The sequence below is a fragment of the Dictyostelium purpureum genome, assembly GCF_000190715.1.
Source record: "Dictyostelium purpureum unplaced genomic scaffold DICPUscaffold_4, whole genome shotgun sequence".
In the NCBI taxonomy this organism is placed as follows: domain Eukaryota; phylum Evosea; class Eumycetozoa; order Dictyosteliales; family Dictyosteliaceae; genus Dictyostelium; species Dictyostelium purpureum.
This window is the reverse complement of record NW_003519341.1, coordinates 13973-26459: the sequence shown is the minus strand read 5'-3', so window position 1 is coordinate 26459 and position 12487 is coordinate 13973. Positions and strand designations below refer to the sequence as shown.

General features: G+C 21.9%; 7 protein-coding genes across 7 annotated transcripts; 3 read left to right on the top strand and 4 right to left on the bottom strand.

Moving 5' to 3' along the window:
• Positions 1-587: 587 nt before the first annotated feature.
• On the top strand, positions 588-1316 carry DICPUDRAFT_74151 (uncharacterized protein; the record flags this gene model as incomplete). The annotated part of the gene is made up of 1 exon (XM_003283171.1): positions 588-1316. The coding sequence occupies one exon, from the start codon at positions 588-590 to the stop codon at positions 1314-1316; it is 729 nt and encodes a 242-aa protein (XP_003283219.1).
• Positions 1317-1625: 309 nt separating this feature from the next.
• On the bottom strand, positions 1626-3060 carry DICPUDRAFT_146802 (uncharacterized protein; the record flags this gene model as incomplete). Its single annotated transcript, XM_003283119.1, has 2 exons — positions 1626-1671; positions 2714-3060. The coding sequence occupies 2 exons, from the start codon at positions 3058-3060 to the stop codon at positions 1626-1628; spliced, it is 393 nt and encodes a 130-aa protein (XP_003283167.1).
• Positions 3061-4792: 1732 nt separating this feature from the next.
• On the top strand, positions 4793-4960 carry DICPUDRAFT_146801 (uncharacterized protein; the record flags this gene model as incomplete). The annotated part of the gene is made up of 1 exon (XM_003283170.1): positions 4793-4960. The coding sequence occupies one exon, from the start codon at positions 4793-4795 to the stop codon at positions 4958-4960; it is 168 nt and encodes a 55-aa protein (XP_003283218.1).
• A 1932-nt stretch (positions 4961-6892) lies between these two features.
• Positions 6893-7570, bottom strand: DICPUDRAFT_74149 (uncharacterized protein; the record flags this gene model as incomplete). Its single annotated transcript, XM_003283118.1, has 3 exons — positions 6893-7292; positions 7414-7471; positions 7546-7570. The coding sequence occupies 3 exons, from the start codon at positions 7568-7570 to the stop codon at positions 6893-6895; spliced, it is 483 nt and encodes a 160-aa protein (XP_003283166.1).
• A 626-nt stretch (positions 7571-8196) lies between these two features.
• Positions 8197-10439, top strand: DICPUDRAFT_74148 (uncharacterized protein; the record flags this gene model as incomplete). The annotated part of the gene is made up of 6 exons (XM_003283169.1): positions 8197-8207; positions 8484-8523; positions 8803-9003; positions 9038-9215; positions 9292-9510; positions 9991-10439. The coding sequence occupies 6 exons, from the start codon at positions 8197-8199 to the stop codon at positions 10437-10439; spliced, it is 1098 nt and encodes a 365-aa protein (XP_003283217.1).
• A 746-nt stretch (positions 10440-11185) lies between these two features.
• DICPUDRAFT_74147 (uncharacterized protein) lies at positions 11186-11491 on the bottom strand (the record flags this gene model as incomplete). The annotated part of the gene is made up of 1 exon (XM_003283117.1): positions 11186-11491. One exon carries the CDS (start codon positions 11489-11491, stop codon positions 11186-11188), a length of 306 nt encoding a protein of 101 aa, XP_003283165.1.
• A 747-nt stretch (positions 11492-12238) lies between these two features.
• DICPUDRAFT_146797 (uncharacterized protein) lies at positions 12239-12409 on the bottom strand (the record flags this gene model as incomplete). Its single annotated transcript, XM_003283116.1, has 1 exon — positions 12239-12409. The coding sequence occupies one exon, from the start codon at positions 12407-12409 to the stop codon at positions 12239-12241; it is 171 nt and encodes a 56-aa protein (XP_003283164.1).
• Between the last annotated feature and the right edge of the window lie 78 nt (positions 12410-12487).

Below are 12487 nucleotides of genomic sequence, written 5' to 3'. Positions count from 1 at the left end.
TTTTTAAAAAATTGTGGTTGTGCAATGAAAAGTTATTTTCAGTTTACTTTGATGGAAACTTGGGGTAGTTTAACACCTGGTATTTTTCTTTACAAACTAATGAATATAACATAGTACAAAACAATTACGTAATACCAAACAAATAATAAAAATAAAAATAAATTAAAAAATAAATAAAAAATAAATAAAAAAATAAAAATAAACAAATTAAAAATAAAAAATTGAAAGATTAAAAACATTATAATACAATTTTAAAAAAGATCTCTTGACCAAAAGTAGAAATCCTTTGTTTCTTTATATATTTTAAACTATTTTAAAAATAATATTATTTATTGTTAATACGGAACTAAATTATTTAAATATATACAATCTAATTCAAAAAAAAAAAAAAAAAAATTATATAATATATTATTTGAAAATTTTTTTTAAAAAAAAAAAAAAAAAAAAAAAGAAAATTTACTTAAATTTAAATTTTGATTTTTATTCAATTTCAAATAAAAACAAAAAAATTAAAAAATTAAAAAAATTAAAATATAAAATAAAAAAATAAAAAAGGTGATTTATTTATTAAATAAAATATTTAAATAATGACAACTGCTATATGTAATACAAATAATACTAATAATTATTATAACCATAATAATTTAAATAAAGAACCACTTTATAATATCAAAATACTATTTAATGGTGATTTTAAAGTGGGGAAAACATCAATAGTAAAAAGATTCATGAATGAAGATTTTCAAGTTCATCATAACGTCTCAACAATTGGAATAGACTTTAAAATTATTAAAAAGATGGTTAATGACAAGTTAGTTAAAATTCAGCTATGGGACCAATCCAGAGGTTGCGAAAATAGAAGACTAATCAGCACATTTTATCGTGGTGCCAATGTAATAATATTCACTTATGACATTACCAACAAAGAATCATTCGAAAATATTTCAAAAATATGGGTCAAAGAATACAATCAATATATAACAACAACACTTCACAGTAACAATTTATTTCAACCAATTCTTGTTTTAATTGGCACAAAATTAGATTTAAGAAACCAAAATATAGAAAAATGTGTTAGTATGGAACAGGGTAAAGAATTAGCCAAACAAATTAATGCAGAATTGTTTTTTGAGGTTTCTTCTTTAGATAATACTGGAATAGACGATTCACTAAATGAAATATTATTTTGTATAATCAACAACCCAAATCTTAAGACTGAGCAAGAACTGTCTTTAATAAAACAACAAAAACTACATCAAATCGATGACCAAAACATAGAAAACTATCAACACTCAAAACACTGTATTATAAATTAAATAAAAAGATATTCTAAATAATTCCCTTTGTAATGTAAATGTCCCAAAATTTTTTTTTTTTAAAAGTGAATTCCAAAAAATAAAATGGTTATTTATTTTGCTAAATTGGGCATTTTGTAATGAACAAGGATCATTACTCAATAATAATCAATATTAATTAATAATAATTAACAATTATTTTAATTCATCAAAAAAGAATTTTTTAAAAAAATAAATTTTTAAAAAAAAATAAAAAAATAAAAATAATAAAAACTTTTTAGTTTTCGAATTTTACAAAAACATAAACATTTCATATAAATTTTATTTTATTTAATTATTTGATCTTAGTACCTTACAATTTGTAATGTAGATGGAGCTACTTTAGTTATAGATAAATAATAAATATAAATAATTCTAATAATCAAATAAATATACAATTATTTGTTTGTGAAAACTAAAACCAATAAAAACACGAATTATTGAAAATTAATTATCTGTATATTTTACAATTGTTTATTTATTTTCTAATTGTTTATGTTATAAAATGAAATATTTTTATATATAAAAATTGAGAACTGGAAATCTTTTTACATATAAAAATTTAATATGAGTAATTGAAGTTTTATTAAGTTTTTTACACAAAATCAATATGAGAAATGAAAATTTTTTAAGTCTTTTATATTATATAATTTATAAAAAAAAAAGAAAAACGTACAAATGAGAAAACCAACAATTTAAATTACTTTACTATTGTTATTTTTTATTATTATTACTATTATTACTATTATACAATTTTTTTTAAAATAAATAAATAAATAAATAAATAAATAAATAAAAAATAAATTAAATAAACAAATAAATTTAATAAATCAAATTTAATAAATTAAAAATATAAAATTTTTCACTATATAAAATTGAGAAATGAAAATATTTAAAGTTTTTTCCATATTAATTTTATATTGGAAATTGAAATTTTTTTAAGTCTTTTTACATATAGAATTTTATATGAGAAACTGAAAATTTTAATTCTTTATAGATATTAAAATAATTATTTATAATATATAATATTTTCTAAAGATTGGGACCAAAATCATTAAAATAAATTTCCCATATAAATTTAATATGTATAAAAATTAAAATAAGATTTTTTTTTTGATCAAGCCTAAAAATAAAATTAAGATTAAATAATCTGAAATTTAATTTCAAAAAAATAATCTAAAATTAATTTCAAAAAAAATAATCTAAAATTTATTTCAAAAAAAATAATCCAAAATTAATTTCAAAAAAAATAATCTTAAATTATTTGCTTTTTATTTTTTTTAAAAATATAAAAATTTAATATGAGAAATAGAAATATTTTCATTTACCATATTAATTTTATATGGTAAAAGACTTTAAATTATTTTCAAGTCTTTTACCATATTAATTTTATATGGGAGATTGAATTTTTTCTAAGTCTTTTAACCCATTCATTACATTCAAATTTATAAAGGTAATCAACATGATTTTTTGTTAATTTAACATCAACATCACATACAATTGGAAGTGTAACTGGGAAAGAAGAACAATCTGGACCCAAATGTAATTGAATACCTGTTGAACCTTCATTGGTAACCTTGACTACAGCACCAGGTAAACATGGGGCAGTTTTACATTGATCAGTATCAACACTAAAGGAACAACTATCACTTAATAGTGAATTGAAAATATAGTCGGCTTTAGCAAAAGCTAAAAAGGCAAATAATAAAGCAAGGATGAATTTCATTTTAAATTTTAATATTTATTTTTTCAAATTTATTTGATTGTTTGATTGTATGATTATTTTTTAAGACAGAACAAATCTTCTATTTATATTTTTTTAAAAATTTAAAATAATAAAATAAAAAATTGAATTCAAATAAAAAAAAAAACTGATTTCTCTTAAAAATAAAGATTATTTCATTGTTTTTTTTTTTTTAGAAATCCAAAATTTTTTTTTTTATAATCTTCCAAACACAAGACTTTTCCCAAAAATAAAAGATTAAATATAAAATTTTTTTTTTTTTTCGAAAAACTAAAATTCGAAAATTATCGTTGCAGGTAAAATAATTATATTCCAAAAAAAAAAATTATCTCTTTTTCAACTTTTTTTATATTTTTTTATACTATTAGCCACTCTTTGTAAAGAGTGTTTCCAGCTCTACCACGGGGAGGTTAGTATATTAAAGCCGAATGGTTAATTATTTAAACCCTAAGGCAGTATAAATAATTAACCACCATATTGAAAATTTGTGGTTAGTTATGTAATCTACCACACAGCATACATAATTAACCACCACATTGAAAATTTGGTAGAGTGGCCCCAACTCAGTATCTATGTAATCAAAATACCTTTTTTTGTCTTAATTCATTTTCCTCTACCATCAATACTTAAACCCTCTGTTAAAAAATAATGGTAATTTACATTATATAAATTTTTTAAAATAAAATATAATTACTATTAATTATTTATTATGTTTGTGTAATAAATGATAAATTATAATAATAATAAAAAAAAATAAAACTATATAAAAATATAACCTTAACTCTTTTTATATTAAATAAAAATTCTTTACTTGTTATGATATAAAGTCATCAGTATTTTTTTATTGTTTTATACTTGAATGGATTTAACCCCCTAAACTTAAATTTTTACACAGTAAAATCTATTGGTTGATTCTTAAAACTTGGATATACCCAGATGAAAATCCCCATAGCATTTAAAAACATAATTAGATCGACCATCCTTTCAAGTATGGGTAAGGATCGATCCAAAAAAAAAAATTCCCGGGAAGAAGTTAGGATTTTTTGGATCGAAAAATGAAATAAAGGATTTAAAAAATCCTAAATTTTAATGATTTTGGATCAAAAAAGGATCAAAAAGGATCAAAAATAAATAAAAAAATTAATAAAAAAAATTAAAAAAAAAAAAAAAAATTTTATTTTAATTATTATTATACATTATTTATACATTATTTCTTTGTTTTTTTTACAACTTTTCTTGTTGTTGTATATTTAGATTGTGCCTTTGATCTGGATGAATTTTTGGGGGTAGTGGGACTATAATCATCTGATGATTCATATGAATAAATAGTATTTTCATTTTCGATTTCAATAAATGATTCTGTTATTTTTTATTTTTATAATTATTTATTTATTAATAAATTTATTGAAGAAAGTATTTTAATAATATAATAGAAAAAATATTTTCAGTTCTATTTGGTAAAATAAAAATTAGACGTTTTTTTATACAAAAATTTTATTTGAAAGACTTCATATAAAGTTTATTTTTTTTTTAATTTTTTTTTGTAAAAATCACAAAAGATATGAAAAAAGTCGTTTTTTTAAAAAAAAAAAAAAAAAATTTGTTGTTTTTGATCATTTTCAAAATTAAAAAAATATTATCCGATTACCCAACTTTTTATGCACCAGAGTCCAAATACAATAGTACTGGTGCACCAACACAAGCATATGAGGAAATGGTTGAAGGGCCATCAATTGAGGAATTTGATGAAGAACTTGGTGAGTGGATCACCATTTACACCGCATCCCCAACATTCGCCCACACTACACCCATCGCCTCATCTAACTACCCAAAGTTCTATGCACCAGAATCAAAATTCGATTCTACTGGTGCATCATCATAATCCAATAGGGAAAGATTGAGAATGGGCCCCCACAACACAAATCAATGTAATTATTATCATATAAAAAGCAACTTGGTCTAAAATACAAAAAAACATCCATTTCAAACAGTGCTGGTAAATTCAAAATAAATTTAGGTAAAATATATTATGTATTTAAATTATTTTAAATATTAAACCATTTATTAATATTTATTTTAAATATTTAGATTTCGAAACAACAAATCACTCAACCATAACCCAATTGATGCCAAAAATCACACCTCACAACCCACCTTGTATTATATCTTTTTAGGTTTTTTATAAAGTAAGTTTATAATATATTTTATTTAATATTTTTTATAATTTAGTATTAATATAATTATTAGTTAGAAAATAAATAGTTCAATGGCAAATATATTTTAATAGATGATATCAACTCTTTAAAATCAGATAATTTAAAGATTAAAACAGTGTACCGAGACTGCACCAATCAAACCTACACTAACGAAGTTTTCTATTTACTATTTGATGGTTTTAATACATTGCTCTGGCCAAGCAACTATTATAATTATCGAACATTTTTAGATAACCAAAAGATTTAGTAGTCACCATTCTGCACCTGCCACCGGATATCAACTGTAGAATCCTAGTAAAACCTTTCCTTCAAAATAATAGCAACTGGTGTTCATCCATATAAAAATATAGTTTCAATTTTAGGTTTAAATATACTGTATATAATTTTTTATACTTTTTTTTTTTAATTTTTTTTTTTATGAAAAATTAATAATAAGTGGAATAAAATTTATTATAGCACAAAATAGTCTCTAAACGACACTATTCGCTCCATATAAAGTTTTTTATTTTATTTTTTTTTTTTAATTTTTTTTTTTTTGGGAAAGTGTTGAAATATTAATTTGATTAATTTTGAGTTTGTGTATTCAATAAAAAAAAAATATTTTTTTTTTATTTTTTTTTTTTTTTTGGTAATTTTATAAAAAAATTCATTCAACCAAGTTTATGATCATTAAAAAATTTATTTTTATTAAAAAAATATTAAAAATTTTTTTTTTTTTTTTTATAAACCCCCCTCATCATTTTTATAAAAAAAAAAAAACAAAAAAAAAAAAAAAAATAAAAAAAAAATAAAAAAAAAAAAAAATTTTAATTTAAATAAAAGACTGAATATTATTTAATAAAATTACAATTAAAGTAATGTGTTAAAGGTTTTTTTTTATAAGAGTCAAAAATACACGATCTATATGAAGGATTTTTTTTAGGATCGAGTTTTAGGAAAAAGGATCCGGATTTTTTTTTAAAATTTAGGATTGATCCTAGTTTTAAACCTCGATCCTGAGCTATAATAATAAATTATTTAAAATAAAGGAAAATATAAATATATTATTTAGTTGAGATATAATTATAACTGTAATATTCATTTAATTCTAAAATGCATATGAATACAAATTTTTTGGTTTAACATTAATCACCAGGAAGAATTTCCTGATTTAAATGGAAAAAAAAGCTCCCCATTCGGGAATCGAACCCGAGGTACCAGTGTGAAAGACTAGAGTGTTACCGACTACACCAATGAGGATATTGGTTGAAATAGAAAAAATTTTGGGCAAACCAAAATTTTTAAATATGAAAAGATTGATTAAATTTAAATTTATTTTAATTTTACATTAGCTTTTATATAAAGTTAATATTTTTCAACTAATTTAATTTTTAGAAAATTTATAAATCCAAAGAAAATTATTTTAAAAACAGATTTTAAAAATTAATGTTTTAAAAAAATTAAATTTTGTGATTAATTTATAAAATTAGTTTCAAAAAAAAACTAAAGATTGTTTTTAAAGTATAAAATTTAAAATTTAAAAAATAAAAAAGTTTGAATCAAAGAAATAAAATCTAAAGTGTAAAAAATTATTCAATATTAATTTTATTTTTATTGTTTTATCTGCCAATTAATCTATGGATAATATCTTTATTTGAAAAATATAAGCATGAAGCAGAACTTAAAAATAATACACCAAAAGTTGACATAGCACCAATCTTACGACCAGAACCAAGTGAACCTTTCTTTTGAATACCTGATGAGTGAAGAATACGACCGATGGTGAATGTGGCTAAAATAGCATGTAAAAGACCAGCTGGTGCACCATGAAGCTCGCTAATAATTGATAAAACACCAACAATTGGGACATATTCACAAAAGTTTGAATGGGCACGAATAGCTAAAACTAATGGTTCATATTTATCAAATTTAAGAGGGGCTTCACCTTTTGATCTTGCATAATCTCTAATAATTGATAAAGTACCATCACCAGTTGGAACTCCAGCCTTTAAACGTTGCCTAAAATAATAGTAGTATGATTTTAATTAATATAATATTCATTAATTTTTATATTATAAAACTTATTGAGAAAATATCATCATTTAAATTATTAGGTATGAATTTAATTATTAATACTTACTTGATAACATTAATTGAAAGGTATAAATAATAACCACCTAAAATACCAAAATAGGTACCTATAAATATATTAAAATTTAGGGTTAATAAATATAAATTTAAATATTGATGTTATTTAATGATTTAATCTTACCTGTTACTGGAGTAAGAGTAATCATTTCTAAATTAAAAAGATTGTTTGATAATACACAAAAATAATAATAAAAAAAAAAAAAAAATGATGATATTTCAAAAAAAAATAAATTAAAAAAAAATTAAAAAAATTGTTTTTAATTTTTATTAAAAAAAAAAAAAAAAAATAATAAAAATAAATTGAGTTATATATTTCAAATTTTCATAAAAAAAAAAAAAAGGAAATGATAAAAAATCTAATATAAAAGAAAAAAAATATATTTTGATGTATTTACTCAATTGGAACTAGTGATTAAAAATTATCGTTATTCTCAGTTTTTACCCATCATTTAAAAATTTTTTTTAAAAATTATCTCTTTTTTTAAAAAAAATTATTCATTTTTATTCATTTTTAAAATTTGCAAATAGATGTAAAATAACAGCACAAACACACACACATCACAATTTTTCTCTTTTCCGCCTTTCTTTTTATATTTATTTTTTTAATTATTTAATTATAATCCGCGCTTTTTTTAAAATTTTTTTTCTTTTTTAAATTTTGAATTTTTTTAATTATTATATTTTTATTTTCTTTTCAAAAACCTTTACAAAACCATATTATGGCTCCATTTGTCACTGTTGATGCTTATATTCACACCTCTTTAATAATAAAATGACAATATTGTATTATTGTATTTCAAAAAAAAAAAACTTTTAAATAAAAATAAATTTTTAAAAAAAACATTATAGTGTTGTTTTTATTTTTTCGTACATTAATTTAAATATAAAATTATTTTCATTTTTATTAATAAAAACCTCAACCAATACAAAACCAAAACAAAAAGGTCGAATTATTATTGTTTTTTTTTTTTTTTTTCCAAAAAAACAATAATCAATATTAAATTATAATATACGTATTCATAATTATATTTATTTTTAAAATGTATGTATTTATTTTAGTTTAACTAAAACCTCAACAAATCCAAATCAAAAGAAAAAGGTAGAATTTTTTACTATTATTTTTTTTTAAAAATAAACATATTATTCTACACATTTTCTAAATTGGCTCTATAAATAGACCCAACAAATAACTAGATTGCATCAACACTAGGTTTTACAATGCATTTTATTAATCTTTCGTTTTTCTTTCTTTTTTTTTTTTAAAAGCAAAGTTTTTTTTATTGATTCTGTAAAACTAAAAGAACTCATTTAAAAGTAATATACATTGGAAGGTTTAATAAACTATTTTATATTAATTTTTTTTTTTAATTTATTACAGATGAAAAAATCACCTACCCGTTCAAACAATTTAAACATTGATCAACAGTTAGTTGATATATCATCTAAAACAAAACTACACTCACCAGGACTTATTAAACACACCATTCGAGAAAAGAAAGATTTAGGAAAAGCTCAACAAACTATTTCCCCGCCATCCTCACCATTCAACTCCATCAAAAAAAAGTTCGAATTCTTTAAAGTCAAGTTTAGTATCACGTTTTTCACCACCAAAGAAAAAAGGAAAAGAAGTTAAATATTTAAAGTCGTCCACTGAGGTTTACAAGCTTAAGAAATACTATATCAGAAAAGAAAACAACTATAGGGTCTGTTTCGATCACTTTTACAAGGTTCCAACAAAATGCACCCACATTACAAACTCAGTTTCAAATACAAGATATCATTTATTAAATGGTAAATATAATTATTTTTATTGTAATAAAAATTATTTCGATATTTATTTATATTAATATTTTTTCTAATAATATAGGCGATCCATTAGAATGTAACGTAGTTGCACTTTACCAATCGCATAATGAAGCTCAAATTAAATCGTTTAGAGTTTTTGAAAAGCCAAAAGAGAGCATTATGCAATCTGCCACCCCAATCAATTCATCCGAAAACGGTCCAGATATACACTTAACGCCACTCAATTTTCGATATCATTATGCCAATGATGTCATTGTTAATGATCTCCCTTTTCAAACAAGTAGTTGCATGTATATGAATAAACTTCTCCAAATGGTAATTATACAATATTTTTATTTTTTACCTTAAATATAAATTAATGTTAACATATTTTATTTTATTAATCAGTCTGTTGGAACATCTTTTTTAATAAGTGATGTTACTGTTAAAGATGAAGTACTCGCTATTGTCGAAGATGTTAAGATAGTTCTCAAAGAAAAGATTAAAAAAATTCCAGGTCAATTGGGTGCAATAACCGATATTTGGACTTCTGGTAATGGTATTCCATTTATAGCTGTCAAGGTTCAATTTTTTGATGCAAATAGGAATTCTAGGGTTTTATTGTTATCAATTCAATCATTTACAGAAAAGAAAACAGCTGAAAACATAGCAAGCCATCTTTTGTCAGTCTTCCAAGAGTATGGCATCGAAGATAAAATATCATCTATTGCTCTAGATAATGAAGCAACCAGTAAAAAATCATTCCATCTTCATAATTTAGATTTACTTTATTCAAAAAGAGCAAGTTTATTAGGTATCGAACAAGATCCAGATGACTATAATCATTTATTAGACACTACCATTCCATTTTGGAAAAAAAAGAAAGCAAACCAAGAAATCTATAGCGCACATAATGAAATTTGCGAATATTTACCACTCGAAAATTGTAACAATGGTGAAAATATCAGCTTTTGGAAAGATGTTTCAAACCAAAAGAGATTCCCAGTTCTCTTTTCTCTTATTCGTGATTACTTGGCTACTCCATGCTCGTCAGTCGAAGTCGAAAGAACCTTTTCGAATGGAAAGAATATTGTTACCCATAAAAGACATCATCTAAAAGACTCTACCATTGAATCATGTGTTCTTCTCAAAGAATGGAATCATCAAATTCAAGCTGTTGTATATGATGTTCTCAATAAAAAAAAGGATGGAGGAGTTCACAACAAGTGATAATAATATTAATAATCATTTTTTCTTATAATAATAAAAACCTTTGTATATTTTCAATCACTAATTGGAACTTTTTGCTTTACCTAAAACACTTTTATATTTACATTATCTTTTTATTTTTTTGACTGGTTATAAATCAAAAATCAAAATTAATGGGGAGAATATGAAAAAGATTAAATAAAATATAGTATACAAAAGTAAAATAAAGAAATAAGTCATAAAAATTAATAAAATATTTTTATTATTAAATTTAAATATTAATTTTTAATAAGATAGATTTGAATTGAATAGGATTGTAGTGGTGGCGAATTGCGAACTTTTAAATGAAAAACTTGAATGGGACCCTTTTCTAAATAACTGGAATAGAAATCCCTAAGTGGTGATGGTGGTGATATGGTTGCGAGCTTTTAAATGAAAAGCTTGATTTGAAACAAGACCTGAAATTAATGAATTAAACTAAATAAGAATTAAAGTTAAATATTAGTTTCTATTATATTCAAAGATAATAATAATTATGCAATTAAAATCTTTATAGTTACCTAAATAATTTTTTAATAATATTGATATTTTTCTTTGATGATACACTTGTTAACTGTTTTCAACTTTATCGAAATCATAAATTGAAAATTTGAATGAAACGATATAATAATTTAGTCTTCTCCGAGCTCATAGGTGAAACATTGAAAGAAGAACTAAACTATTAATTTTATCTCCATCGATTTCAATATGAATCAATATCCATATGGTTAGCAAGGTATCGATCGGATCCATAATGATCTAAGATTCAATATATCCAATGTTTGTTTGTGTTCACAAGAGAGTTGAACTACAGCTATTTGTTCTGATAAAAGCTTTTTTTCAAGCATTTGGATAATTTGGTCTTTTTCTAATATTTTCTCTTGTAATTGATTTGATTTGCTAAATTGATTTTCTAATTTAGCATTGAGTGAGTCCCTTTCTTTAACCAATTTACATTGTTCAATATTATTTTCTTGAGATAAAATACAAATCACTACAACAAAAAAGAAAAAACCAAAATTAAAAAAATCCATTATTGTATTAAATTGTAGATAAGAAGAGTGAATGGTGATTAGATAAATTATTTAGTGGTGTTATATTATTTATATAAAAAATTATTGATGATATTAAATTTTATTATTGAATATTATTATAATAAATGTAAATAATTATTTGTATATTGATAAAATAATAAAGAAAAAAAAAAATAAAAAAGTTTTTTATTTTGAAATTGCAATAAAAAAAAAAATTAAAAATTAAAAAAATAAATTAAAAAATTAATTTTATAATAATATTCTTAAAATAGTAATAATTAGTTTTATAATAATATCTCTTAAAATAGTAATAATTAGTTTTATAATAAATAACTCTTAAAATAGTAATAATCTTCCATAAATAATATATTTAGTTGAAAATGTCACATGTGACCTTTATTTAAGTATTTTAGTTAACTTAATAGGGGGTCATTTCATTACAATAACATGAAAAAAGCCTGGATGGCTTTTTGCTTTTTAAAAATATATTGGAATGTTTATTCCATTTTATTATTTTATTAATTATAAGACCTAAGTATCTGAATTGACCAGATATTGCTTGAAGCAAAATTAAACCGTTGCAATTTTGGTTGAATAAATTGAATTATTCTGAGGTAACTTAATTTATTATTGCAAGAATAATAAATTTCCGGAGATCCAACTTTCTTTTAAGGTGGTGTTACTTCATAAAAGATGCCCGCATCTTAGCTAATAGAATATGAATTAAACATTACAGCCCTTGGCAGTTTAGCATAGCATAAGTTTCATCTTGTACGGAGAACCTTGGGTTAGTGTTTCCTTGCAAAGGAAACCTTCTATCCAGTTAAATAGCACGTATACAGCTCGGTATAACTTTAGTGCATTGGCGTAGAGTCTTGTTAATCCTTTCGGTTGACTATGGATATGTACAGATGCCATATATATCTTTTATTTAGAATAAAATGATATATTGTTTTAAAAAAAAAAAAAAGAAAAAAGAAAAATGAAAAATGAAAA